Source organism: Ranitomeya imitator, chromosome 2 (genome assembly GCF_032444005.1).
Source record: "Ranitomeya imitator isolate aRanImi1 chromosome 2, aRanImi1.pri, whole genome shotgun sequence".
NCBI lineage: Eukaryota > Metazoa > Chordata > Amphibia > Anura > Dendrobatidae > Ranitomeya > Ranitomeya imitator.
Window position 1 is genome coordinate 548,152,068 of NC_091283.1, and position 27,498 is coordinate 548,179,565.

The following is a 27,498-nucleotide window of genomic DNA, read 5'->3' on the forward strand; positions in this document are numbered from 1 at the left end:
CTGGGAAATGGAGTATGCAGATTATCAATGCTAATAATAATAATAATAATTTTATTTATATAGCGCCAACATATTCCGCAGCGCTTTACAAATTATAGAGGGGACTTGTACAGACAATAGACATTACAGCATAACAGAAATCCCAGTTCAAAACAGATACCAGGAGGAGTGAGGGCCCTGCTCGCAAGCTTACAAACTATGAGGAAAAGGGGAGACACGAGAGGTGGATGGTAACAATTGCTTTAGTTATTCGGACCAGCCATAGTGTAAGGCTCGGGTGTTCATGTAAAGCTGCATGAACCAGTTAACTGCCTAAGTATGTAGCAGTACAGACACAGAGGGCTAATAACTGCATAAAGTGTATGAGAACATGATCCAAGGAACCTGATTATGTTTTTTTTTTTTTATTATAAATAGGCCACACAGGGATTGTTAGGTTAATGCGTTGAGGCGGTAGGCCAATCTGAACAAATGAGTTTTTAGGGCACACTTAAAACTGGGGGGATTGGGGATTAATCGCATTAACCTAGGTAGTGCATTCCAAAGAATCGGCGCAGCACGTGTAAAGTCTTGGAGACGGGAGTGGGAGGTTCTGATTATTGAGGATGCTAACCTGAGGTCATCAGCGGAGCGGAGGGCACAGGTAGGGTGGTAGACTGAGACCAGAGAGGAGATGTAGGGTGGTGCTGAGTCATGGAGTGCTTTGTGGATGAGGGTAGTAGTTTTGTACTGGATTCTGGAGTGGATGGGTAGCCAGTGTAATGACTGGCACAAGGTAGAGGCATTGGTGTAACGGTTGGTGAGGAATATGATCCTGGCAGCAGCATTCAGGACAGATTGGAGCGGGGAGAGTTTGGTCAGAGGGAGGCCGATTAGTAGAGAGTTACAATAGTCCAGACTAGAATGAATAAGTGAAACAGTAAGAGTTTTTGCAGAGTCGAAAGTAATAAAAGGGTGAATTCTAGAAATGTTTTTGAGGTGCAGATAAGAAGAGCGAGCCAGTGATCGGATGTGGGGGGTGAATGAAAGGTCAGAATCAAGTATGACCCCAAGGCAGCGGGCATGTTGCTTTGGAGTAATGGTGGAACCGCACACGGAGATGGCAATGTCAGGCAAAGGTAGGTTAGTAGAGGGAGAAAACACGAGAAGTTGTTTTTGACAGGTTCAGTTTCAGATAGATGGCGGACATGATGCTAGAGACAGCGGTAAGACAATCACTGGTGTTTTCTAAAAAGGTCGGCATGATAAGGCTAAATTCACATTTACGTATCTGTGCGCAGCGTATCATCTGCATACGCAAACGCATGTTTACGTGTTTTTTATCCTCATCAGCTTACGCATAACGGCAAAAAAAAGCTGCGTGTGCATGTGTTTGTGTGTTTTTTGCTTGCGTTTGCATTTTTTATGCGCATGCGTTCGATATTTCCAGGAGGGTGTGTCTCAATCAGTTCCTGGACATGCGCAGTCCAAAGTATGCAAGCACATCGAACGCATGCGTACGCAAGGACATGTATACGCATGCGTTCTCATAGACAGCGGGTTTTTTTTTAATGCACTCATCCGCATGTGCATATTAGACGGATTTTTGACGCCTCAAAAATGCAACATGTTGCGTTCGACGTGCCCAGCCGCACACCGCAAAACCACGCATGCGAATGCAAAAGCATGAGAACGCATGTCCCTGTGCACACTATGTTAAATATATGTACGCATGCGGATGTATACAGATGTGTCGTTTGGATGCGCCCGCCGTCTGCACAAAACACTACTTGTGTTCCCGTACAGTAGATGGACACATCAAAACAAGGCATCTGCAAACATCCGCATGTCCTGTGTACCAAATGTTAAAGATAGGTATGCAGGACGCATGCAGACGTATGCGGGGCTTAACGGAGGACGTACGCAGCCCTCGGCAAAGCCCCAGAAATGTGAACATAGGCTAACAGAGACGTGAACAGTCGGGGCGCTGGCTTTCCTTCTGGAGGAGGCCTGCTCTGCATGCCAATGTTACCATGCATTACTTATCGTATGGTTTTATTTGGGACTTGATTTGACCTATTCCGACAGCGTCCCCTAATTCCAGAGCACGGTGTGAGCTCACTGCCACATGACCGTGACACAACTTCCATGAGCAACAGCCCTACCTACGTCACCTAACCCGACCTGCACACACCCATGACTAGCACGCATGCGCGCCCTCGTCTGACGTCACATGACTCTAGTTCCTGCATGTAAGCTTCCTTATTACGGGCGGCCATCTTTGAAGTGGTTACTGCCTTACTAACCGCCATTGTCATACTGTGAGATGAATTTTGCAGCTAAAATAAAACCCGAAAAATGAACAACATAACAATAACAATGTGTCTGTCAGAAGTGTTTTTCCATTTTGGAAAGATTTAAGCAGCTGTTCCCGAAAGTAAAATGGCTGCCGGGCAGTCGGAGGAACGCCCGCTTCCCGTGTGAGGGGGACCCGTGACTTGGTGACGTCAGGACGCTGGGGCTGACGGGACTAGTCCGGTTGTTGTCGTCGCAGGGAAAGAGCCGGGTTCTGTGTGTCAGTGAGAGCTGCGAGCTCCAGGCCCGGCCGTGTACCGCAGTGACGTCCTCACACCGGGGAGATGTCGGTGTTCGGGAAGCTGTTCGGCACCGGGGGGAAAGGCGGGAAAGGCCCCAGCCCCCAGGAGGCCATCCAGAAGCTGCGGGACACCGAGGAGATGCTGACCAAGAAGCAGGAGTTCCTGGAGAAGAAGATCGAGCAAGAGCTGACGACGGCGCGGAAACATGGCACCAAGAACAAGCGAGGTGAGGGCGAGGGCGTCCAGGGGTGGGGGGAGAGCTGCACCACTGCTACCGAGGGGGGGAGCTGCACCACTGCTACCGAGGGGGGGAGCTGCACCACTGCTACCGAGGGGGAGAGCTGCACCACTGCCACCGAGGGGGGAGAGCTGCACCACTGCCACCGAGGGGGAGAGCTGCACCACTGCCACCGAGGGGGGGAGCTGCACCACTGCTACCGAGGGGGGGAGCTGCACCACTGCTACCGAGGGGGGGAGCTGCACCACTGCTACCGAGGGGGAGAGCTGCACCACTGCCACCGAGGGGGGGAGCTGCACCACTGCCACCGAGGGGGGGAGCTGCACCACTGCCACCGAGGGGGAGAGCTGCACCACTGCCACCGAGGGGGGAGAGCTGCACCACTGCCACCGAGGGGGAGAGCTGCACCACTGCCACCGAGGGGGAGAGCTGCACCACTGCCACCGAGGGGGGGAGCTGCACCACTGCCACCGAGGGGGGGAGCTGCACCACTGCCACCGAGGGGGAGAGCTGCACCACTGCCACCGAGGGGGGAGAGCTGCACCACTGCCACCGAGGGGGAGAGCTGCACCACTGCCACCGAGGGGGAGAGCTGCACCACTGCCACCGAGGGGGGGAGCTGCACCACTGCCACCGAGGGGGAGAGCTGCACCACTGCCACCGAGGGGGGGAGCTGCACCACTGCCACCGAGGGGGGGAGCTGCACCACTGCTACCGAGGGGGGGAGCTGCACCACTGCCACCGAGGGGGGAGAGCTGCACCACTGCCACCGAGGGGGAGAGCTGCACCACTGCCACCGAGGGGGAGAGCTGCACCACTGCCACCGAGGGGGGGAGCTGCACCACTGCCACCGAGGGGGAGAGCTGCACCACTGCCACCGAGGGGGGGAGCTGCACCACTGCCACCGAGGGGGAGAGCTGCACCACTGCCACCGAGGGGGGGAGCTGCACCACTGCCACCGAGGGGGGGAGCTGCACCACTGCCACCGAGGGGGAGAGCTGCACCACTGCCACCGAGGGGGGAGAGCTGCACCACTGCCACCGAGGGGGAGAGCTGCACCACTGCCACCGAGGGGGAGAGCTGCACCACTGCCACCGAGGGGGGGAGCTGCACCACTGCCACCGAGGGGGGGAGCTGCACCACTGCCACCGAGGGGGAGAGCTGCACCACTGCCACCGAGGGGGGAGAGCTGCACCACTGCCACCGAGGGGGAGAGCTGCACCACTGCCACCGAGGGGGAGAGCTGCACCACTGCCACCGAGGGGGGGAGCTGCACCACTGCCACCGAGGGGGAGAGCTGCACCACTGCCACCGAGGGGGAGAGCTGCACCACTGCCACCGAGGGGGGGAGCTGCACCACTGCCACCGAGGGGGGGAGCTGCACCACTGCCACCGAGGGGGGGAGCTGCACCACTGCCACCGAGGGGGGGAGCTGCACCACTGCCACCGAGGGGGGGAGCTGCACCACTGCCACCGAGGGGGGGAGCTGCACCACTGCCACCGAGGGGGGGAGCTGCACCACTGCTACCGAGGGGGGGAGCTGCACCACTGCTACCGAGGGGGAGAGCTGCACCACTGCTACCGAGGGGGGGAGCTGCACCACTGCCACCGAGGGGGGGAGCTGCACCACTGCTACCGAGGGGGGGAGCTGCACCACTGCTACCGAGGGGGAGAGCTGCACCACTGCTACCGAGGGGGAGAGCTGCACCACTGCCACCGAGGGGGGGAGCTGCACCACTGCTACCGAGGGGGAGAGCTGCACCACTGCCACCGAGGGGGGGAGCTGCACCACTGCTACCGAGGGGGGGAGCTGCACCACTGCTACCGAGGGGGAGAGCTGCACCACTGCTACCGAGGGGGAGAGCTGCACCACTGCCACCGAGGGGGGGAGCTGCACCACTGCTACCGAGGGGGAGAGCTGCACCACTGCCACCGAGGGGGAGAGCTGCACCACTGCCACCGAGGGGGGGAGCTGCACCACTGCCACCGAGGGGGGGAGCTGCACCACTGCCACCGAGGGGGGGAGCTGCACCACTGCCACCGAGGGGGGGAGCTGCACCACTGCCACCGAGGGGGGGAGCTGCACCACTGCCACCGAGGGGGGGAGCTGCACCACTGCCACCGAGGGGGGGAGCTGCACCACTGCCACCGAGGGGGGGAGCTGCACCACTGCCACCGAGGGGGAGAGCTGCACCACTGCCACCGAGGGGGAGAGCTGCACCACTGCCACCGAGGGGGAGAGCTGCACCACTGCCACCGAGGGGGAGAGCTGCACCACTGCCACCGAGGGGGAGAGCTGCACCACTGCCACCGAGGGGGAGAGCTGCACCACTGCCACCGAGGGGGAGAGCTGCACCACTGCCACCGAGGGGGAGAGCTGCACCACTGCCACCGAGGGGGAGAGCTGCACCACTGCCACCGAGGGGGAGAGCTGCACCACTGCCACCGAGGGGGAGAGCTGCACCACTGCCACCGAGGGGGAGAGCTGCACCACTGCCACCGAGGGGGAGAGCTGCACCACTGCCACCGAGGGGGGGAGCTGCACCACTGCCACCGAGGGGGAGAGCTGCACCACTGCCACCGAGGGGGAGAGCTGCACCACTGCCACCGAGGGGGGGAGCTGCACCACTGCCACCGAGGGGGGGAGCTGCACCACTGCCACCGAGGGGGGGAGCTGCACCACTGCCACCGAGGGGGGGAGCTGCACCACTGCCACCGAGGGGGGGAGCTGCACCACTGCCACCGAGGGGGGGAGCTGCACCACTGCCACCGAGGGGGGGAGCTGCACCACTGCCACCGAGGGGGGGAGCTGCACCACTGCCACCGAGGGGGGGAGCTGCACCACTGCCACCGAGGGGGGGAGCTGCACCACTGCCACCGAGGGGGGGAGCTGCACCACTGCCACCGAGGGGGAGAGCTGCACCACTGCCACCGAGGGGGGGAGCTGCACCACTGCCACCGAGGGGGGGAGCTGCACCACTGCCACCGAGGGGGGGAGCTGCACCACTGCCACCGAGGGGGGGAGCTGCACCACTGCCACCGAGGGGGGGAGCTGCACCACTGCCACCGAGGGGGGGAGCTGCACCACTGCCACCGAGGGGGAGAGCTGCACCACTGCCACCGAGGGGGAGAGCTGCACCACTGCCACCGAGGGGGGGAGCTGCACCACTGCCACCGAGGGGGGGAGCTGCACCACTGCCACCGAGGGGGGGAGCTGCACCACTGCCACCGAGGGGGGGAGCTGCACCACTGCCACCGAGGGGGGGAGCTGCACCACTGCTACCGAGGGGGGGAGCTGCACCACTGCTACCGAGGGGGGGAGCTGCACCACTGCCACCGAGGGGGAGAGCTGCACCACTGCCACCGAGGGGGGGAGCTGCACCACTGCCACCGAGGGGGGGAGCTGCACCACTGCCACCGAGGGGGGGAGCTGCACCACTGCCACCGAGGGGGGGAGCTGCACCACTGCCACCGAGGGGGGGAGCTGCACCACTGCCACCGAGGGGGGGAGCTGCACCACTGCCACCGAGGGGGGGAGCTGCACCACTGCTACCGAGGGGGGGAGCTGCACCACTGCCACCGAGGGGGGGAGCTGCACCACTGCCACCGAGGGGGAGAGCTGCACCACTGCCACCGAGGGGGGGAGCTGCACCACTGCCACCGAGGGGGGGAGCTGCACCACTGCCACCGAGGGGGAGAGCTGCACCACTGCCACCGAGGGGGGGAGCTGCACCACTGCCACCGAGGGGGGGAGCTGCACCACTGCCACCGAGGGGGGGAGCTGCACCACTGCCACCGAGGGGGGGAGCTGCACCACTGCCACCGAGGGGGGGAGCTGCACCACTGCAAGAGAGAGAGGGAGAGCTGCACCACTGCCAGAGAGAGGGAGAGCTGCGCCGCTGCTAGAGAGGGAGAGCTGCACCACTGCTATAAAGGGGGAGAGCTGCACCACTGCTATAGAGAGAGAGGGAGAGCTGCACCACTGCAAGAGAGAGAGGGAGAGCTGCACCACTGCAAGAGAGAGAGGGAGAGCTGCACCACTGGCAGAGAGAGGGAGAGCTGCACCACTGCTATAGAGAGAGGGAGAGCTGCACCACTGCTATAGAGAGAGGGAGAGCTGCACCACTGCTATAAAGGGGGAGAGCTGCACCACTGCTATAGAGAGAGGGGGAGAGCTGCACCACTGCAAGAGAGAGAGGGAGATCTGCACCACTGCTATAGAGAGAGGGAGATCTGCACCACTGCTATAGAGAGAGGGAGAGCTGCACCACTGCCAGAGAGAGGGAGAGCTGCGCCGCTGCCGGCGTGGGGAGAGCTGCACCACTGCTAGAGAGAGGGAGAGCCGCGCCGCTGCCGGCGTGGGGGAGAGCATGTACATAAAGTGCAGCACAGATTCATCTGAACTAAAAGCTGAGACCCTTAGCTCAGGAGTAGAGATTAGCGCATTTGATCGGATCACGGCTTTCTCGGCAGCTACAGCACTAACCAAATAAGCTGCAGAGGGAACCCGGCTTCCTGGATCGCTCCGGCTGATCAGCCGTCCGGTGCCGCAGCCTCATGTGTCCCCGCTGTGTGACATGCACGGCACATGCTCAGAGAGTCCACCACACAGGCTCTCCATACATGTGTTGTGACAATCACACAGCCGTGACACATGCAGCTGCGGCACCGGACCGCTGATCACCTGGGTTCCCTCTGCAGCTTATTTGGTTAGTGCTGTAGCTGCCGAGAAAGCCGTGATCCGATCAAATGCGCTAATCTCTAATCAGGAACAGAACAGACATTTATAGGACATTTCAGAAGTTCCCAAACTCTAATGACAACATTTCCAGCACGTCCTGCATTGTACTACTGTACCCAATTCATTATATATTGTTGGAGTTGGGTGGTCTATTTTATAGCGACTCTCCGACTCCAGAACCCCACAGCCCTGCTGGGAACACGTCCCAGTACTCTTTAGTAATGCCCGGGAGGCGGGGGACACATAGTTTACTACTACAGCAGCTGAAAGTAAAGAATTCTACTTCCAGGCTACATGGCATGTGGCACATGGTGGATCTGCCAGGTGTTGGCTCATCATCTGGCAGGTGACGTCTCGTTTAGTCAGTTGTCACCCACCACTGTAAGGATTGGAAGCTCTGTCTGCTGGTGCCATGTGACCTCCACTGAGGAGGACATGAAAGTTGCTTGCTCAGCTGAAAATCTGCCTCTGAACTGCACAGCCCTTTCCAGTAATACCCTCGTGGACTCTTGCAGGTCACACCTAAGATGCCCCATGGGCCCGTTACTGATGTTCCCGATCTGGGTGTGCTTCGTGTTTTTGATATTTATGCCTTCTAGGTAGGAATAGAGTTTGTTCTTCTGAAAACAGAAGAGCTGAGAGTAATTAGTTTTCTGGGTTTAGCAGATCAGAAAAGTCTGTCAGCCGAGCTTAATTAATTTACCAGGGAAAAATCTGTGACTTGGAAGTTCTAAATTGAGGAAAGAAACTGACTAATGAAATAACAGGAGGTAGTAATCCGAGGCGTTTTCTACTGCTGTATGTAATCAGTGCATTTCTTTATTGGTCTGTGTAATCCACGGAGTTCAGTATAACGGAGTAGCCCGGGGAGGGCTCAGTTGCTGGTGTCAGCGGAAGATGAGACGTTGACGGGGGGGGAAAAGGTTGACAGAGAGAGCTATCAGCACCTCCTCAGTGCAATTGTGGGGTGCAGATGGGTTGCTATAGCAGATATATCGCCATTTTTATTAACTAGCCAATGAAAGGTTAGTCAGGCTTTATCTTCTCCTTTTCTTCATTTATTTCACACAATGTGCACCCCATAAGACCTTAATAGGCTTTGGGAACATTTAAACAACTTTAATATATATTCTTTTATTTATTTCCCCTTTAAATGGGGCTGTCATGTTAACTCTGTCATAGGGGTAACTCTTGTCTGTATAGCAGAGCTGGCTTAGCAGCTCCTGTTTCCTCCCTACACCTAGTGATTACTGGGTCCAAAGGGGAAGCACTGTTGGTACTTCCTAATCTGAATACACAGCCCTGGTTCTGTTTATACAGCGACTGAAAAGGTAAACCTAGTAAGAAACCATTTATATGTGGGGGTCTGGCTATGTCTGACAGTCATCTCCTTGACCCCACAGCTACACAATCTCATGCAAGGTGCTTACCTGCATTGACGTTTCATTGTCAGGTCAGAGTAAAGTGCGGACTGCCCAGACATTTATAGTTAATGGGCAGTCCAGAAGTAGTTACGGTAAATAAAATCAGTAATTCAATTTTTACCATGGCTACTGTAATTTTTTAGATGCACTTCCTTTCTTTAAGGAACAGTTCTCCACAGGCTCCTGATCAGCGGGGGTACAATGACTGGTAACCCCTCTATACAAAGCTGATAATACAGGATCCACCATTTACACTAGGGATGTCAGAGCTGATCCTACTCCCTCCCTTTACAATGACCTTTGCACACATGCACATGAGAAGCTTCAATACAAAAGATAAGGTCAGGGTTGCTCCACATGGCTAATACATGGAATATGTATATGGATATGAATATGTATATGAATATGTAATAATACAGGAAGTTAGTGTAAGGGTTTGTTCCCACAATCTGGAAGTAGCAGTGCTTTGGATGCCATCTATTGAACGCAGGTGAATCTGCATGTGTTCACTGAACCGTGCGGATTTACTATATTCAATACATTTCTGTTGCAGAGACTAGCGTGTCTGCAAGAGAAATTAACATGCTGCAGTCTTGAAAGATGTGCCGCATGTCAGTCTCCGCGGGTGATCCAGAGACTCACATGCACGTATAGTGGGCATGAGGTTTCTAGAAATCCCATCCACTATGCCTTCACATCTGGATGCTGCACAAGTATGCAACTTCTAACCAACAGCAGTTGCTGATCGCGTGTACGCACCGAAAAGATCCCGTTATTAGTATGAGATTGCAAGATTTCCATTTTTTACTTGTATTTTTTTTTTTTTTTATTTAATGCATCTTTGCTATGGAAAAATCATTTCCAAAATTAAACTTTACACGCATACTTGACTTAAGCAATAGATCTTTTTCTGGTGATGGCCTACCTGTTAAGGGGTTAAAAAGTTCAACACTAGTAATTTAACAAGTCGTTCCTCCAAATTCAGCACAGAATGCCACTTTTACCAACTACCGCAGTCTCGGAATTAGACAACGCTCACACTATCAGTATTTGGTCAGTATTTTACATCAGTAAGCCAAATCCAGGAGTGGGTGATAAATGCAGAAGTGGTGCATATGTTTCTATTATACTTCTCCTCTGCTTGTTCCACTCCTGGTTTTGGCTTACACGTTCTGAGGTAAGATACATGTAGCCGACCTCTAACCTTTGTCCCCTGGTGTAGGAAGGGAAGGCCGTGTTGGGTGTAAGGTAGCCTTGGGACTGGCAGACAATACATTGGTGTTTTTATTTCTTCTGCAGCGTCCATAGTAATCCGCCTGTCCATTACCTACAGTGAGTAAAGCAGGTGTAAGAAGTGAACGGTCTATGTGCTGGGCGGGCCGTGTGTGGCCAGGGAGGGGGTGCACCGTTGCTAGGACAGTTGCTGGGTGTGTGTCGGTCGGTTAGGGTGCAGGGAAGCAGCTGTTTATGAGAAATGGAGTAAGGCTGGTGAGACGGGTTCAGGCTAGCAGCATATTCAGCATTGATCCGGAAATGTGACGATGTGTGGAGTAGTAGTATGCAATCCTTCTATTGCTGGATGTGTGCCCAGATTATTCTGACCACCCTCCTGGATCTCCGGTGAAAGCATAAACTGCCCCTTTCACACATCAGTTTTTTGCCATCAGTCACAATCCGCTGGCTCGATGGATCCGTCGCAGATTGTGAAAAACTGATGCAACGGATTTGTTTTTTCGACGGATCCGACTAGCTGATCTGGCTAATTGGATCGGAGCATACTCTGTTAAAAAATGGAATCCGTCGCCGGATTCTGTCATTTGATGGATCTGGCACCCATAAGGTACCTTCACACTCAGCGACGCTGCAGCGATACCAACAACGATGTCGATCGCTGCAGCGTCGCTGTTTGGTTGCTGGAGAGCTGTCACACAGACAGCTCTCCAGCGACCAACGATCCCGAGGTCTCCGGGTAACCAGGGTAAACATCGGGTTACTAAGTGCAGGGCCGCACTTAGTAACCCGATGTTTACCCTGGTTACCAGCGTAAAAGTAAAAAAAACAACCACTACATACTTACCTACCGCTGTCTGTCCCCCGGCGCTGGGCTTCTCTGCTCTGGCTGTGAGCACAGCGGCCGGAAAGCAGAGCGGTGACGTCACCGCTCTGCTTTCCGGCTGACCGACGCTCACAGCCAGTGCAGGAGGAGTGCAGAGAAGCAGAGCGCTGGGGACAGACAGCGGTAGGTAAGTATGTAGTGTTTGTTTTTTTTACTTTAACGATGGTAACCAGGGTAAACATCGGGTTACTAAGCGCGGCCCTGCGCTTAGTAACCCGATGTTTACCCTGGTGAACATCGCTGGATCGGTGTCACACACGCCGATCCAGCGATGTCTGCAGGGACATCCAGCGACGAAATAAAGTTCTGGACTTTCCTCAGCGACCAACGATCTCCCAGCAGGGGCCTGATTGTTGGTCGCTGTCACACAGAACGATTTCCTTAACGATATCGTTGCTACGTCACAAAAAGCAACGATATCGTTAACGATATCGTTATGTGTGAAGGTACCTATAGGCTTCCATTCAAGCAAACGACGGATCACAAGAAACGTTACTTTGTCCGTTGTCTCCGGCCAACAGACAAAAACAATTTTCGACAGATTCGGCAAACGACGGATGAAGCGTGAGGCCATCCTTCGCAATCTGTCGCTAATACAAGTCTGTGAGAAAAAAATGGATCCGGCAGCATCAGTCACCGGATTTGTTTTTTTTCAAAATTCAACAGATTGCGACTGATGGCCAAAAAAAACTGATTTGTGAAAGGGGCCTAATGGCGACTAATACAAGTGATTAGTTATCAGGATAATGCCCTGCCTGAGCCCGAGTGCAGACCTTTGTCAGGGTACGTCCACCTGCTACACATCTGTCATGTACGCTGCACGTTTTTCAGGGCAGCATGTATCATTGTGGAGGAAATCTGCAGCTGAACCTGTCACGTGAAAAAACGCTGTAGGCTCCGCATTAGAGCCGGCTGTCAGTGCCGAGGGTGCGGTTACAGCCGCTGCTCTCTACAGTTTTTTAATGTGCCAGGTTCCCTTTAATATTTGCAGCAAGCTGAGGACCTTGTTGACTTACACATTACACACATCTGTCAGAGGCTTGGTCAGATTCTGCCATTTTTGATGGGAATGTTAGCAGCATCATGCTGCAAAATGATGGTCCCCTAAGGGTATGTGCACACAGTGCCTTTTTCAGGCGGATTCGGTTGGAAATGGCACTTAAGAAACATTAAAAATAATGAACATAATATGCACACAGTCAAAACCACTTGCTGTGCATGTCCTGTATCTTGTTACTTTTTATTGCTTCAGGCTTCAAACGCTGCAAAGTGGCTAAAAGAAGAGACCTGACCATTCATCAGGTGGTTTCCACTGGACTGTTATATAGTGAGAAAAGAAGCCATCGGCAAAAACTGCTAAGACTAGTGATGAGCGAGTATACTCGTTGCTCGGGTGGTCTCCCGAGTATTTGGAACCGCTTGGAGATTAGGTTTTTGTTGACGCAGCTGCATGATTTACAGCTTCTAGCCAGGCTGAGTACATGTGGGGGTTGCCTGGTTGCTAGGGAGTCCCCACATGTATTCAGCCTGTCTAGCAGCTGTAAATCATTCAGCTGCTGCAACGAAAACTAAATTTCTGAGCACTAACAAATACTCAGAGACGACCCGAGCAACGAGTACACTCGCTCATCACTAAGACTCAAAAGAGGCCCTTCAGTTAGAACATCGCCAGCCTGTTCCTGATGAGTCTTCGGCTTCAGAAGCTATGCCGCATCAGTGTGAACGTAGCATTAGGCTATGTTCGAATAAATGTGCCAAGCTTTGTGCAAAATGGCTTGTGCATTAGCACAAAGTCTAACCTTGGTCAGTGTGCAGACTGCTGCGTACACTTCCCGCACACTAACCACAAGGGCAGTTTTCTCAATGTAGCCCAAGTTAGTGTCGTCTACCAGGCGCTTCGGGGTTTGTTGTGCTAGACCCGAAACTCCTCAGACTGAGCAGATAAATTGAATTGGCAACTTCTGCAAGAAAAAAAAATAGTTGAATATTTCCCAAGCTTTTCTCTTTGCAAATAAGCTTTATCCCCCAAAATCCCCAGGATCTTACTTTTATGCAGACCTTTAGGCAAAACAAAAAGAAAACCTGACGTGACTAGCACCGTAGACTGTAATGTGTAAGTGAGGTACCTGACAGCACGAGTACAGAAAACACTGCGGCTGATGGCCTGATCGCTCCGGTGGGATTTTTACTGCAGATTCCACCATGTGTGAGTGTTCCCCAGGTATGTACTCAATTCTTCAAGAGAATCTGTCACCACATTTCGCCTATATAATCTATTAGGCTATGTTTTCCGTGCGCTTTGGAGGCAGCGGACACCCGCTCCGTCCAAAGCGCTGCCGGCTTTTGTACGCGCGGTGATTCCGCATGTGTTCATTGAACCGTGTGGAATCACCGCATCCTATACATAGAACGGTGCTATTTATCTTGTGGAGACTGCGAGTTAATCAGACATGCTGCGGTCTATGAAGACGCGTATGAAGACGCGCCGCATGTGCGTATACGCAGGTTTGCCACCCGCGTCTTTGTACACATAGTGGATATGGGATTTCATAAAATCCCCTCCACTGTGCTGTAACATACATATGTCATTGAGCATACTTATCTAAACACTCCAAAATCACAGACTTATAACCAACCCTCGAAAATAACGGAAAGAAAAAGGAAGGTATAAAATAATCATTACTTTTATTCAATATTCAAAAAATCCCAAAACATGATGCAAAAATAACAAAATTATACAGGATGCCTCATGTCATGGAGACATGCAATCTCACTGCCCCCTAAAAGTTAATAATATTAGCCCAATACTAAATGATAAACAGCTTACTACATTTCACTATAACCTTTACTTTAATTGTTTTACAGAATAAACCAGAAAAATGCCTTGCTAGCAATGTATAGAAAACCATTCATACAGTGCCTTAGTGCGGAGTGGTATCATACAAATGTAAACGTTGGCTCCTGGATGCAACCCAGAAAGTGCCTTGGTGCATGTAAGCAATAATGCAGGCGGTGGCATAAGTAGAACTGTGCATTTTGATTTAGTTTACGTTAGTGGGGAGTAAAACAGCTGTCTCCCACCCCAAAACGGTACCTGCCCAGGTCTCAGAAATAATGCCCTATCAGGATGCAGCAACATGGGTGCAAAATACTGGTGAGACAACCACTCACAACCTACAGATTCATGGAGGGGGTGATTACTTAGTATTAAAATAGCAGGCACAAGAAATAAAACATCATATATATTATTAGTGCATTCCTTTTTGAGACATGGGCAGCTGCCATCTCTTATCTCAGTAATTATTATTATACATTTTTTTATAGCGCCATTTATTCCATGGTGCTTTACATGTGAAAAGGGGGCAACTATAGACAAATTCAATAAACATGAGCAAAACAAGGAACACACAAGTACAGAAGGAGGGGGGACCCTGCCCACGAGGGCTCACAGTCTGCAGGGGATGGGTGAGGATACTCTACGAGAGGGTAGTGCGGCGGTTCAGTAGGTTGAGGGTCACTGCAGGCTGTAGGCTTGTCGGAAGAGATGGGTCTTCAGGTTCTTTTTGAAGGTTTCTATGGTAGGCGAGAGTCTGATGTGTTGTGTTAGAGAGTTCCAGAGTAGGGGTGATGCGCGGTAGAAGCCTTGGATGTGGTTGTGGGAGGAAGAGATGAGAGAGAAGGAGGTCTTGAGAGGATCGGAGGTTGCGTATGTGTAAGTACCGGGAGACGAGGTCACAGATGTATGGAGGAGACAGGGTGTGGATGGCTTTGTATGTCATTGTGAGGGTTTTGAACTGGAGTCTCTGGGCGATGGGAAGCCAGTGAAGGGCTTGGCATAGGGGAGAAGCTGGGGAGCAGTGGGGAGACAGGTAGATTAGTCGGGCAGCAGAGTGTAGGATGGATTGTAGTGGTGCCAGAGTGCTAGAGGGGAGGCCAGAGAGTAGGAGGTTGCAGTAGTCAAAGCAGGAGATAAGGGCGTGAACTAGTGTTTTTGTGGTGTTGCGGGCAAGGAATGCGCGGATGCGGGAAATATTTTTGAGTTTGAGACGGCAGGAGGAGGCAAGGGCTTGGATATGTGGCTTGAAAGTGAGGGCAGAGTCGAGGATCACCCCGAGGCACCGAGCATGCGGGACTGGGGAAAGTGAGCAACCATGGACATTGATGGATAGGTCTGGTGGAGGGGTAGAGTGAGATGGGGGAAAGAAGATGAATTCTGTCTTGTCCATATTCAGTAATGTAACCATCTGTCTTCACTGAGTGCAGATTTTACCCCTGAATTGAGAATTTTAAGTATGAATGATCAGTCCTGAGGAGAAAGAAGCAGATTTCTCTGATAACACATATTACAAAGTTTATTATTTTCACTTGTATTGATTTCTAAAATAAAAATGTAAACAATGGTTACACTTTAACCCGTTCCCAACATGCGCCATACATATTTGTCGCTGCGGGAGCTGCGTTCCCCCAAACCGCAGTACATGCACAGCGCCACGCTTGAGAGCTGACACCCTGCTAGCACAGATTGCGGGCCTTTAACCCCTCTGATGCCGTTGTCAATAGTGACAGCGACATCAAGGAGCATCACACAGAGAGTGAGCTCCTTGCGCACTTCCTTCGGCACAACACGATATGATTGCATTGTGTTGATGGTCTCCATGGTGACCCCCAGCCGCAAGATGGCCACAGCGTCCTTCAGGGAAGGTGTCCTGCTAAGAGCCTGTCACATGCTGATCTGATGCCCTGCAGTGCAGAAGTATTGCAGATTATCAGATCAGTAATCAGTCAATGTAAACATGATGTCCCATCCTGGGACAATGTAAAAAAGTTATTAAAAAGTGTAAAAATGTTTAAAAAAAAAAAAAAAAAAAAATCCCCAAAGAGCAAAAAAAATTAAATTTTTTAATCCCATAGATACATTTATTTATGTAAAGAAAAAAAAAGAAAATTACACATATTTGCTATCGCCATGTCGAACGACCCAACCTATTTAACCTCTTCAGCATATACCGTAAAAAAGATGAAAAACGAGGCAAAAACTTTCATACACCTGAACAAAAAGTGTAATAAAACAGAATAATGGCTAGAAGGTTGGATAAGTGTTTAAACTAGGGAATGGGGGGAGGGTATTCATTTTATAGGAGGGGAAGATAGTGCAGATAGAGACCTGGGCACAAATAAGGAAGATGGGGTGGCGGTGGCATGGGGGGTGGGGTTAGATCAATTAATAATTTAAGAAAGAATAGAGGTACAGAGAGATACATAAAATGTATTTATACTAATGCCAGAAGCCTCGCCAACAAAATGGACGAGTTAGAATTAATGTTGTTGGAGCATAATTATGACATGGTGGGGATATCTGAGACATGGCTGGATGAGAGCCATGACTGGGCTGTTAACTTGCAGGGTTATAGTCTGTTCAGAAATGACCAAATGGATAAGCGAGGAGGAGGTGTGTCTATATGTAAAATCATCCTTAACCCCTTAATCCCATATGACGTACTATCCCATCAAGGTGACCTGGGACTTAATTCCCAGTGACGGGATAGTACTTAATACGCGATCGGCCGCACTCACCGGGGGGGCGCGGCCGATCACGGCCGGGTGTCAGCTGCCTATCGCAGCTGACATCCGGCACTATGTGCCAGGAGCGGTCACGGACCACCCCCGACACATTAACCCCCGGCACACCGTGATCAAACATGATCGTGGTGTGCCGGCGGTATAGGGAAGCATCGCGCACGGAGGGGGCTCCCTGCGGGCTTCCCTGAGACCCCCGCAGCAAAACGATGTGATCGCGTTGCTGCGAGAGTCTCTTACCGCTGCAGGCCCGGATCCAAAATGGCCGCGGCATCCGGGTCGTGCTGGGAGGGAGGTGGCTTGGTAAGCCTGCAGTACTGTAAGTCAGATCGCTGATCTGAGAGAGTGCTGTGCAAACTGTCACATCAGCGATCTGTGATGTCCCACCCCCCGGGAAGTAAAAAAAGTAAAAAAAATTTCCACATGCGTAAAAAAAAAAAAAAAAATCCTAAATAAACAAAAATATATATATTATTCCCATAAATACATTTCTTTATCTAAATAAAAAAACAAACAATAAAAGTACACATATTTAGTATCGCCGCGTCCGTAATGACCCAACCTTTAAAACTGTCCCACTAGTTAACCCCTTCAGTAAACACCGTAAGAAAAAAAAAAAGAGGCAAAAAACAACACTTTATTATCATCCCGCCGAACAAAAAGTGGAATAACGCGCGATCAAAAAGACAGATATAAATAACCATGGTACCGCTGAAAACGACATCTTGTCCCGCAAAAAATGAGCCGCCATACACCATCATCAGCAAAAAAATTAAAAAGTTTTAGTCCTGAGAATAAAGCGATGACAAAATGTGTGACAGCTCCCCAGCGACCACACAACGACTTACCAACGATCACGGCCAGGTCGTATCGCTTGTCAAGATCGTTGGTAAGTCGTTTAGTGTAACGGTACCTTTACTTCTTGTTGTGTGTCACTGTTCTCCACTGCCCTTATCTAATCTTAAGGCCCCTTCACATTAAGCGACGCTGCAGCGATACCGACAACGATCCGGATCGCTGCAGCGTCGCTGTTTGGTCGCTGGAGAGCTGTCACACAGACCGCTCTCCAGCGACCAACGATGCCGGTAACCAGGGTAAACATCGGGTAACTAAGCGCAGGGCCGCGCTTAGTAACCCGATGTTTACCCTGGTTACCATGCTAAAAGTAAAAAAAAAACAAACACTAGATACTTACCTACAGCTGTCTGTCCTCCAGCGCTGCGCTCTGCTTCTCTGCTCTCCTCCTGTACTGGCTGTGAGCCGGAAAGCAGAGCGGTGACGTCACCGCTCTGCTTTCCGGCTCACAGCCAGTACAGGAGGAGTGCAGAGCGCAGCGCTGGAGGACAGACAGCGTTAGGTAAGTATCTAGTGTTTGTTTTTTTTTACTTTTAGCATGGTAACCAGGGTAAACATCGGGTTACAAAGCGCGGCCCTGCGCTTAGTTACCCGATGTTTACCCTGGTTACCAGTGAAGACATCGCTGGATCGGTGTCACACATGCCGATCCAGCGATGTCAGCAGGAGTCCAGCGACGAAATAAAGTTCTGGACTTTATTCAGCGACCAACGATCTCCCAGCAGGGGCCTGATCGTTGGTCGCTGTCACACGTAACGATTTCATTAACGATATCGTTGCTACGTCACAAATAGCAACGATATCGTTAACAATATCGTTATGTGTGAAGGTACCTTTATACTTGGTTTACCTCATGCTGCCCCAACCCCCCTACTTACAATGTATGAAACTGAAAGTGAAAATGTGTTGCAAATTCTTAGTAGTAAAGCTCCTCCTCTAGACTAGATGTTTGGTGTGCATCTTCCAAGCATCTCACAGCTGCTACTCAGAAGGGGAAGACTGTATGTTCACACGTTCAGGATTTCCATCCTTTTTTTTTCCTGACTGTTTTTTAAAAAACTGCAGCTCTTGGCAGAAAACGCAGGTCCTTTTTTTGGTCCTTTTTTGGTCCGTTTTTGATGCGTTTTTTGATGCGTTTTTTTGATGCAGTTTTCTAGCCAGAGTCTGTGTGTTTTCTAGGAATTTTTTTAGGGTTAAAATGGCTGAAAATACCCTAACCCTACCCCTAACCCTACCCCTAACCCTAACCCTACCCCTAACCCTACCCCTAACCCTAACCCTACCCCTAACCCTACCCCTAACCCTAACCCTACCCCTAACCCTACCCCTAACCCTACCCCTACCCCTATTCTAACCTTAGTGAAAAAAAAAAAAAAAAAATTCTTTATTTTTTTTATTGTCCCTACCTATGGGGGTGACAAAGGGGGGGGGGTGTCATTTACTATTTTTTTATTTTGATCACTGAGATAGGTTATATCTCAGTGATCAAAATGCACTTTGGAACGAATCTGCCGGCCGGCAGATTCGGCGGGCGCACTGCGCATGCGCCCGCCATTTTGCAAGATGGCGGCGCCCAGGGAGAAGACGGCCGGACGGACACCGGGACGCCGGGTGAGTATAAGGGGGGGAGATTAGGGCACGGGGGGGGGGCATCGGAGCACTGGGGGGGGCATCGGAGCACGGGGGGGGCGGGATCGGAACACGGGGGGGGGCAGCCACACTCCGCCCACGCACTTCCGCCCGCTCCCCGCACTTCCTGCTGCAGCGGTTCTGCACATCAAACCGCAGTAAAACCCGCAGATATATTTTTGATCTGCGGGTTTTACTGCGGTTTGGACCTCACAATGGAGGTCTATGGGTGCAGAACCGCTGCGGCTCCGGAAAAAGAATTGACATGCTCCTTCTTTTTTCCGGGAGCTATTCAGCGCGTCTTTTTTTTTACAATTTCCGGACCATGTGCACAGTGTGTCCTGTTTTCCATAGGGTACAGTGTACTGTACCCTGCATGGAAAACAGCTGCGGAACCGCAGCGGCAAAACCGCCGCGGTTCCGCGGTAAAAAACGCACTGTGTGAACATGGCCTAAAGGTACCTTCACACTGAGCAACTTTCCAACGAGAACGACAGCAATCCGTGACGTTGCAGCGTCCTGGATAGCGATCTCGTTGTGTTTGACACGCAGCAGCGATCAGGATCCCGCTGTGACATCGCTGGTCGTAGCTAGAAGTCCAGAACTTTATTTGGTCGTCAGGTGGGCATGATTCATCCTGTTTGACAGCAAAAGCAACGATGCCAGCAATGTTTTTTCATGGAGCTAACAACCAGCGAGAACGATAAGTACGTCACTGGATCGCTCCTGCATCGTTCTGCTGTTGCCGGTGTTTAACGTCTCCTAGCGACCTAAACAGCGACGCTGCAGCGATCAGCTCGTTGTCTATATCGCTGCAGCGTCGCTTAATGTGACGGTACCTTTAGAAGTGGTCTGATTACTTATATGATGGTGAGAAACTGAATAAGCACGATGTTAATATTTGACAACAGTAAATTTATTGTTACGAATTGGCCATTTATGAAGGAGTCGGAGTCGGAACCTGATAAAATCCAGGAGTCTGAGCCGCAACTGTGGCTTACCAACTCCTCAGCCCTGATTGTTGGTCAACCATTAACCCTTATAACTTGCTAACAAAAAAAAAAGTTTCAAAAATTGTGCTGTAAAGTAGACACGTGGGAAATGTAATTTATTAACTATTTTGTGTGACCTGATTCTCTGATTTAAGGAATAAAAATTAAGTTTTAAAATTGCTACATTTTTCTAAATTTTTGCCACATTTCTGTTTTTTACACAAATAAACTCAAGTCATATCAAGAAATGTTACCACTATCATGAAGTACAAAATGTCATGATTAAACAGTTTCAGAATCAGTGGGATTCATTGAAGTGTTCCAGAGTTATGAGCTTGTAGAAGGGAAGTGCCCCAAAATGTACATCTTTATATAGAGATGTGTATATTCACATCTATAAATAATTCCCCCACATGGAGCAGAAGCCCCTTCTCCAGCTTGCTGTATTACAAAGAAAGGTCCTGCCATGTGCTAGTAACACAGGTTTCTTCAGGATCAGGGGGTGTATCTAAACCAGTGGACAGTGTACTGGTGACATCATTCCCCCCACACGTGGGGCTGGACATACATAGACAACACATGTGCTTTTGGCTCTCCCTTCTCCAGGAACAATGATGGCCACTGTAACCTGTTACTTACCAGGCGTTAGGGATAGTGAGCCATAGGTGGGAGGGCTGATATTGCATGTGTGACTTGGGTAATTCGGGCAGTTAATCGTGGATTTTGACTGCGTGATATTGTTGTGATATTACAGTATTAGCACTGTTATATATATATATTATATATATTTGTAATATACTTTATTGATGCATGGTTTTCTCAGCTAATATAAAATATAAGGAAAAGATAACATTGAGGCACTATTAAGTGGATATTATTAATAGTCAAGTTTGGCGTTAATATCGGACCTCAATAGAGGTGCAGGGAGAGTTCCCCTTTAATAACATTATTTTAGTTATTTTTCCTTGCAAACCTATCCCTTTATCAGACCTCATAAAGTGACAATGGTGAGAATTGAAAAAATTGGCTCGGTCAGGAAGGTGAAAACAGGCTCCGGGGTGAAGGGGTTAAAGCACTGGATAATACCATTAATGTGTCAATGGCCTATTCATTGGTGATTTGAAATAAGTGCCCCTAGATCTGCGTGGTTCTAACACACATGGCCCAATAGGAATGGCCTTGGTTCTTACATTACAGCCAGTGTGATATCTCCATAGAATATATTAATGCCTCCACGTTGTTTGGTTTCTGTTCCTAGCTGCCCTACAAGCCCTTAAACGCAAGAAGCGATATGAGAAACAGCTGGCGCAGATTGATGGGACGTTATCCACTATTGAATTCCAACGGGAAGCCTTAGAAAATGCCAACACGAACACTGAAGTCCTGAAGAACATGGGGTTTGCAGCTAAAGCCATGAAAGCAGCTCATGACAACATGTAAGTACAGTGACGTCACGCTAATGGCGGTGTGCAGTGTGGTAGTCATAGATGGCAGCCTGTCGGCAGAGCCTTTGGTTGTGTTCAGCTGACAAGTGTGGTGTGGTACTGTGAGTGGTGACATGGAGGGAGCCGTCTGTCGGCTATAGATCGCTCTACCTGCTGATGGGCTTATATTGCTTTTATACTACGGAGATGTTTGTAGCCTTCACTTAATAGCACTGTGCTTCTGACCACCACTGTAGTGATAGGTGGGTGAGCCATGATGAGGAATGGCACCCTCTTCCTGCCTGTTTAATAAGAGGTAATGGCAGTGACTTTTAGAAGGCTTTGGCACAGTCTCTGGCGGTGAGTTGAGATGAGGGCAGAGGCAGACTGACATTATGGTGCCATCCGTCATCTGAAGGTCTGTGTGTGGGGGGCAGTGACTAATAAAAACAAAAGGTCAGGGCTGAATACATCTACTCTGCCCCTGACACTGAAGGAGCAGTACACGAATCCTGTAACGAATACACAGCACTTCCACCAAACTATTTCCTAACCTGTGTGAATGTGTATGTAGGGTAAAACCTGCACATGTGTGAATGTAGTGTAGCTCTGGTCCTCTTTTGGAGTCCCGTGACGGCTATTCCAACCTGCCATATCACACTGGTGTCTACGTCTGAGCCTGTAGTGGCTTTTACAATGTAAGTCCATGGAACTTCAGAATAAGGCTCCATAGATTTGCATTGTAAAAGAGACACAGACCCCAGTAATAGAAGTGGTATGACCCAGAAGAGGTGCGTAGCATCACTGGACACCTGCAACGATAGAAGTTTCTGGTGAGTGCATGACTGCACTTATACTACACTACATGTGTGATTATACAGGCTTAGGCAATGAAAATTTGGTAGAAGGACTTCTTTAAGCAGCCTACACCATTGTGGATACTTAAAGAAGCCCTTCTCCCATCAAAGTTTTTATCCTCTTAATATATTGTAGTCATCATAGTATACAGCACTGGGTACTTACAATTTCTAATTTACCTTTCCACCCAGCTAATTCTCTTTTCCATCAGGTCTATGACCTAATGTTATTAACAATAACTTGCTGAATCCTTCTAAGCTTTATGCCTAAACAGGAAGTCTCTTTCCATGCACGAGTCCTCATCGAAACTATAAATCTACAGCACTGGAGGAGGAGTGGACCAGCAGGGTCAGGAGTTGAAGGGGGGATCACTCATGCAAGGAAAATAACTTCCTGTGTCTACATAGAGCTTAGAAGTATTCAACTAGTCTGTCTTCTGTCTTTAATCACAGGATGTCATAGACCTAATGGAAAAGAGAAGAATTAACTGGGTAGAAGGGCAAAATCAGCAATTGTTACTGCACAGTTCTATATCATGTGGTGATTGCAATATATTAAGAGGATAAAAACTATGATGGGGGAGCGCTTCTTCAAGTGTATACGTTACTGCATGTGTTGTATATTATATATTTTAAATGATTTCAACACTCCAATTAATTAATGCGCGTGATAGAGCTATTGATATGTTTTCAATCAGATATATATAATTCCCCCACATGTGTTCAGGGGCCCATCCTTCAGTTGTTGAATTTCTGCCATGTGTCCTACATGAAGCCCCCTCCTCCAGTTGCCAATAACTGGTTAATCAGGTTTCATTGGGGATTGAGGGGATGTACCTTTGGGAGTGGACAAGAGACTGGTGACATCATTCCCTCACAGGTCGTGTGAACCGAAACAAAACACCGCAGAGGACGAGTTCCTTGGTCAATCATTGGAGGGTTGGGAAGACGCTTGCGCAGCAGTCAGCAGATCACTAGACTGACTTCATGATTATTAGTGTAGAGCTCTTTCTTGTTGTTTCAGCTGCTGCTCACATTTATTTTTTTTTTCAGGGATATTGATAAAGTTGATGAACTCATGCAAGACATTGCTGACCAGCAGGAGTTGGCTGCGGAAATCTCAGAAGCCATCTCTAAACCTGTTGGCTTTGGCGACGAGTTTGATGAAGTAAGTAGCAGAAAGCCTTGGCTGCCTCACTTGCACTTCTCCATCAGGTGCACCATTTACTGTTGGGTGTAAATATGACGTGAGTGACCATAACTGAAGTATTGTGCAGAATGACCACCACTATTTCAGCCACGACTGAACGTGGTGGTTGTCCTCCTGGTGGCTGTAGCATTGAGCACAGGAAACAATCGGACGTCTCCAATGTTGAGACCTCAGTTTTTTTCCTGAATAGACCCTGCACTGGTGAAAATCTAACTTTTCGTAGTACGCTCCCAGCAAATGACTGCACTTCAAAATCATACTTTTTTCCCCCCACTATTAGGCACAATTATTCCTACAAGTTAAATTAGGGCTGACTGTGAAGTAGGTTGTCAGGCCTCCTGTAACGCTCTGAGAGCATTTGTAAAGGGATGAGAAGCCAGAATAACCCCACACTGAGCAGAACCGCTGACCACTAAATCTCAGCCTGTTCTACATGCACCTAGGGCTGTAGTATTTATTTGTACATCTGTATATCTTATGCTGACCTTTCTGTTTATTCCAGGATGAATTATTGGCCGAGTTGGAAGAATTAGAACAGGAGGAACTAGACAAGAATCTTCTGGAGGTCCACGGTCCAGAAACTGTACCCCTTCCAAATGTGCCTGCTGCTAGTCTACCCGCAAAGCCTGGTGAGTGTAAAAAGTAATAATAATTTTCTCTAGCACATAAACTTTCTTAAATGGGTTGCCTAGTCGGAGACACACCATTTACAAGACCGCTACTCCTGCTGCAAGCAGTTGAACACCCCTTTTCCTGGGTCATGCTTGCACCCTCAGCAAATAGCTGACTTTGTCTAGGGAAATCAATCATTACATAGCAGCAATATAGATGAATGACTGTCCTTGTAATACAAAGACAGATTGAGACTGTCGAAATGGCTCATAAAGGGTGAAGGTCCAAAGGGATACTAAGACACCAAAGTGAACGGTGGCCTGCATTTAGCTTAACCCCTTCAAGACCTTGCCCTTTTCCGTTTTTGCGTTCTCTTTTTTCGCTCCCCTCCTTCCCAGAGCCATAACTTTTTTTTATTTTTTTGTCAATATGGCCATGTAAGGGTTTGTTTTTTGCGGGACAAGTTGTACTTTTGAACGACATCATTGGTTTTAGCATGTGGTGTACTAGAAAATGGGAAAAAAGGTCCAAGTGCGGTGAAATTGCAAAAAAAGTGCAATCCCACACTTGTTTTTTGTTTGGCGTTTTTGCTAGCTTTACTAAATGCTAAAAACTGACCTGCCATTATGATTCTCCAGGTCAGTACGAGTTCATAGACACCAGACATGTCTAGGTTACTTTTTATCTAAAGGTATATAATATATGGTTGGCACAAAACTGGCAATGTTAGAGATCTTATTGCAGCTGCAAAAACAGGACACAAACCACCAATGTTGTCCACAATAAAATGTATATATATAAAAACCTTAAGTTTGTTTTGCGCTAAGCAAATAATCTCCACTTACACCTAGAAAAACTCTTTATGTCCCATAAAATCGACAGCTTAATTAGCTAATCTGCCAACTACAATAAGTAACCATGAAAAATCCAAGAGTCCTAATTTAGCTCAATATTTCCTATGACGTGTGCCAAGTTCCCTATACAAAATCGCTATTAAATACCTTTTTGTGCTGTGAAGTCAGTCTCCACGGTAGCGGTGTGGTCCCAGCTGTTGTCCGGAGGAATACGAAGTGAAAAAGAGAGTATTTTTTTCAGGAGTGTAGTCCCGGCCGGTGACTTACACCCCCCTTTTCCGCGTCCTTACTGGTGGTGCACAGATAAAGCCGGTGCACGCTTGGAACCTGTGGCGCTGCAGACGCCGAAGCAGGACCTTGCGTGACGTAGGTGATCACGTAACCATCCGAGGTAAGGAACGCTGTGGACCAGTTCCTACGCGTTTCGAAGATCTCGGTCTTCTTCGTCAGGGATGGTCCACCCACGTTGTAAGCTTCCTTATATAGAATTTCTGTATACACTCTAAAACAAAACGACTTCATTCTTGTCTGTTGATGGAAATATAAAAGTTGTGGCTCTTGGAAGAAGGTGAGGAAAAATAACGAATGTGGAAAAATGAGGTTAATCAAAATTATGCAACGTTGCTTCACTTAACTATAGGTGTGCTGGAAACATTTTTTTTTTTTTCCCCAAACACATTATCAGTAAACTTTTTTGAACTTGATCAGATTAATGCAGATGGATCTCTGCATCTTGTTCTGGAGCAGAAGTCGTGTCACGGCAGCATGCGGCAAAGTAGAGCGTGTTACTCCATGTCCTAATAAATATATATTATTTATTCCCCCCTCCCCCCAGTAAGCAGGAGGCAAGGGAACGGTTCTCTCCTGGGGAAAATAAATGAGGACACCCATTCATTACAGTTGATGACCATGGTTCAGAGGCTAAAGAATCCTAACTACACGTCTGCCGCCTAAATACAGGACCTCTATCCAGTATTCCAGTATATGTCTCAAAAACTAATGTTTTATTTTTTCATTTACCTTTTTAGCCAAGAAAAAGCAAGAGGAGGATGACGACGATATGCGAGAACTAGAAAATTGGGCAGCAGTGTAAAGTCTGGAGAAACCTTACATGGTCCACTGACAGACTGATTACTTGTTGGCATTGGGTGTACATATATCTGGGATGGAAGGGGGAGGGGTACAGAAAAGGACTCGGTGTCTTTCTACACCCCGTCTTCTTCTCTGCTGGGAGCCTGGAGCGTAAATTCACAAAAACAAAACTGAAAGCGTCCGTGGCTCATTTTTGGTCTGATTTGGCAGGTGACGACTTTTGTCCTTTACATCTATCATGTTAAAGTCCAGCGTTTGGCTCAACCTACAGATGCCAGACTGCCACCATCGATTCCTTGACAGTTGCTTCCCCTATCTGCTTGGCCTCACGTGCCTGTGCTGTCATTAAAACCCTGACTACATTACTGTCTTAGCTCTTGTCTCAAAAGCTTGGTACCCTTTAATAGCAATTTGCTGCTCACTATACACCACAGGTTCCAGAACCGCGGATGTCCCTGTTCACACTACTCACCGCTTCTACTCTAGTGTTGCAGAGATCAGGCAGCAGCACAGGGGACTTGTGCATATTATTGGGGTCTTTATACAATGGGTATCCTGTATTTACAGTGAAGCTGGCACAAGGTGGCGCTGTCCTCACGGTTTTGTGCCCAGGCTCTAATGTGCTCAGTAATGTCAGGCCAGGTATTCGGGATAATGAATTAGATAGGTTGTAGTTGTTTCACCTCCTAGCTGCAGATGGAAGATGGATCGTCCATCTGTCCACACGTCATGTACGCTGGTTTCATCCTTCACAATATCTTGTTTACAAGCATCTGGGAGCCTTTCTTCAATCACCTCGCACAACCATGTGCTCTTCCCTGCCGGGAGGAACAGTAGATCACCGGCCAAGAAATGGGAAACTAGCAACCAGAGCTAAGGAGGAATAATAATTTAATTTACAAGCTGTACTTCTTCACACCAGTAATGTTACTGTTTGTTCGGATGATGTGTGCGTTTTTCTTTTTTTTTTCCTTTTTAAATATTCAGTTGGAAATAGTTTGCACTTTCTAATAAAAAAAAATCTCTATATTCCTATCTTGTTTTTATGGAAGAATCGCCCCCTTTTTTTTTTTTGCTTAGCAAAGACACCCTTTTAATAAGTGCAACATAGGATGAAGAGGCCCCGCTCGGAAAGAAGTGTGTATACCCATGTACAGTGTATGGCTGCACAGCTCTAGCTTTGTACATGGAGTGAATGTATTTTGCAATACTGTACGTTCCTGTTTATAACATTTCCAATTACTTTGAGATTGCATTCTCTCTGACTCATGACAGAAAATAAAATATATTTCGAAAAGTGA

At 49.4% G+C, this 27,498-nt stretch overlaps 1 protein-coding gene across 1 annotated transcript; it reads left to right on the forward strand.

Moving 5' to 3' along the window:
* Positions 1–2,479: 2,479 nt before the first annotated feature.
* Positions 2,480–27,498, forward strand: CHMP4B (charged multivesicular body protein 4B). The gene is made up of 5 exons (XM_069751960.1): positions 2,480–2,802; positions 21,407–21,584; positions 23,483–23,597; positions 24,142–24,268; positions 26,134–27,498. The coding sequence occupies exons 1-5, from the start codon at positions 2,619–2,621 to the stop codon at positions 26,196–26,198; spliced, it is 669 nt and encodes a 222-aa protein (XP_069608061.1). The 5' UTR covers positions 2,480–2,618; the 3' UTR covers positions 26,199–27,498.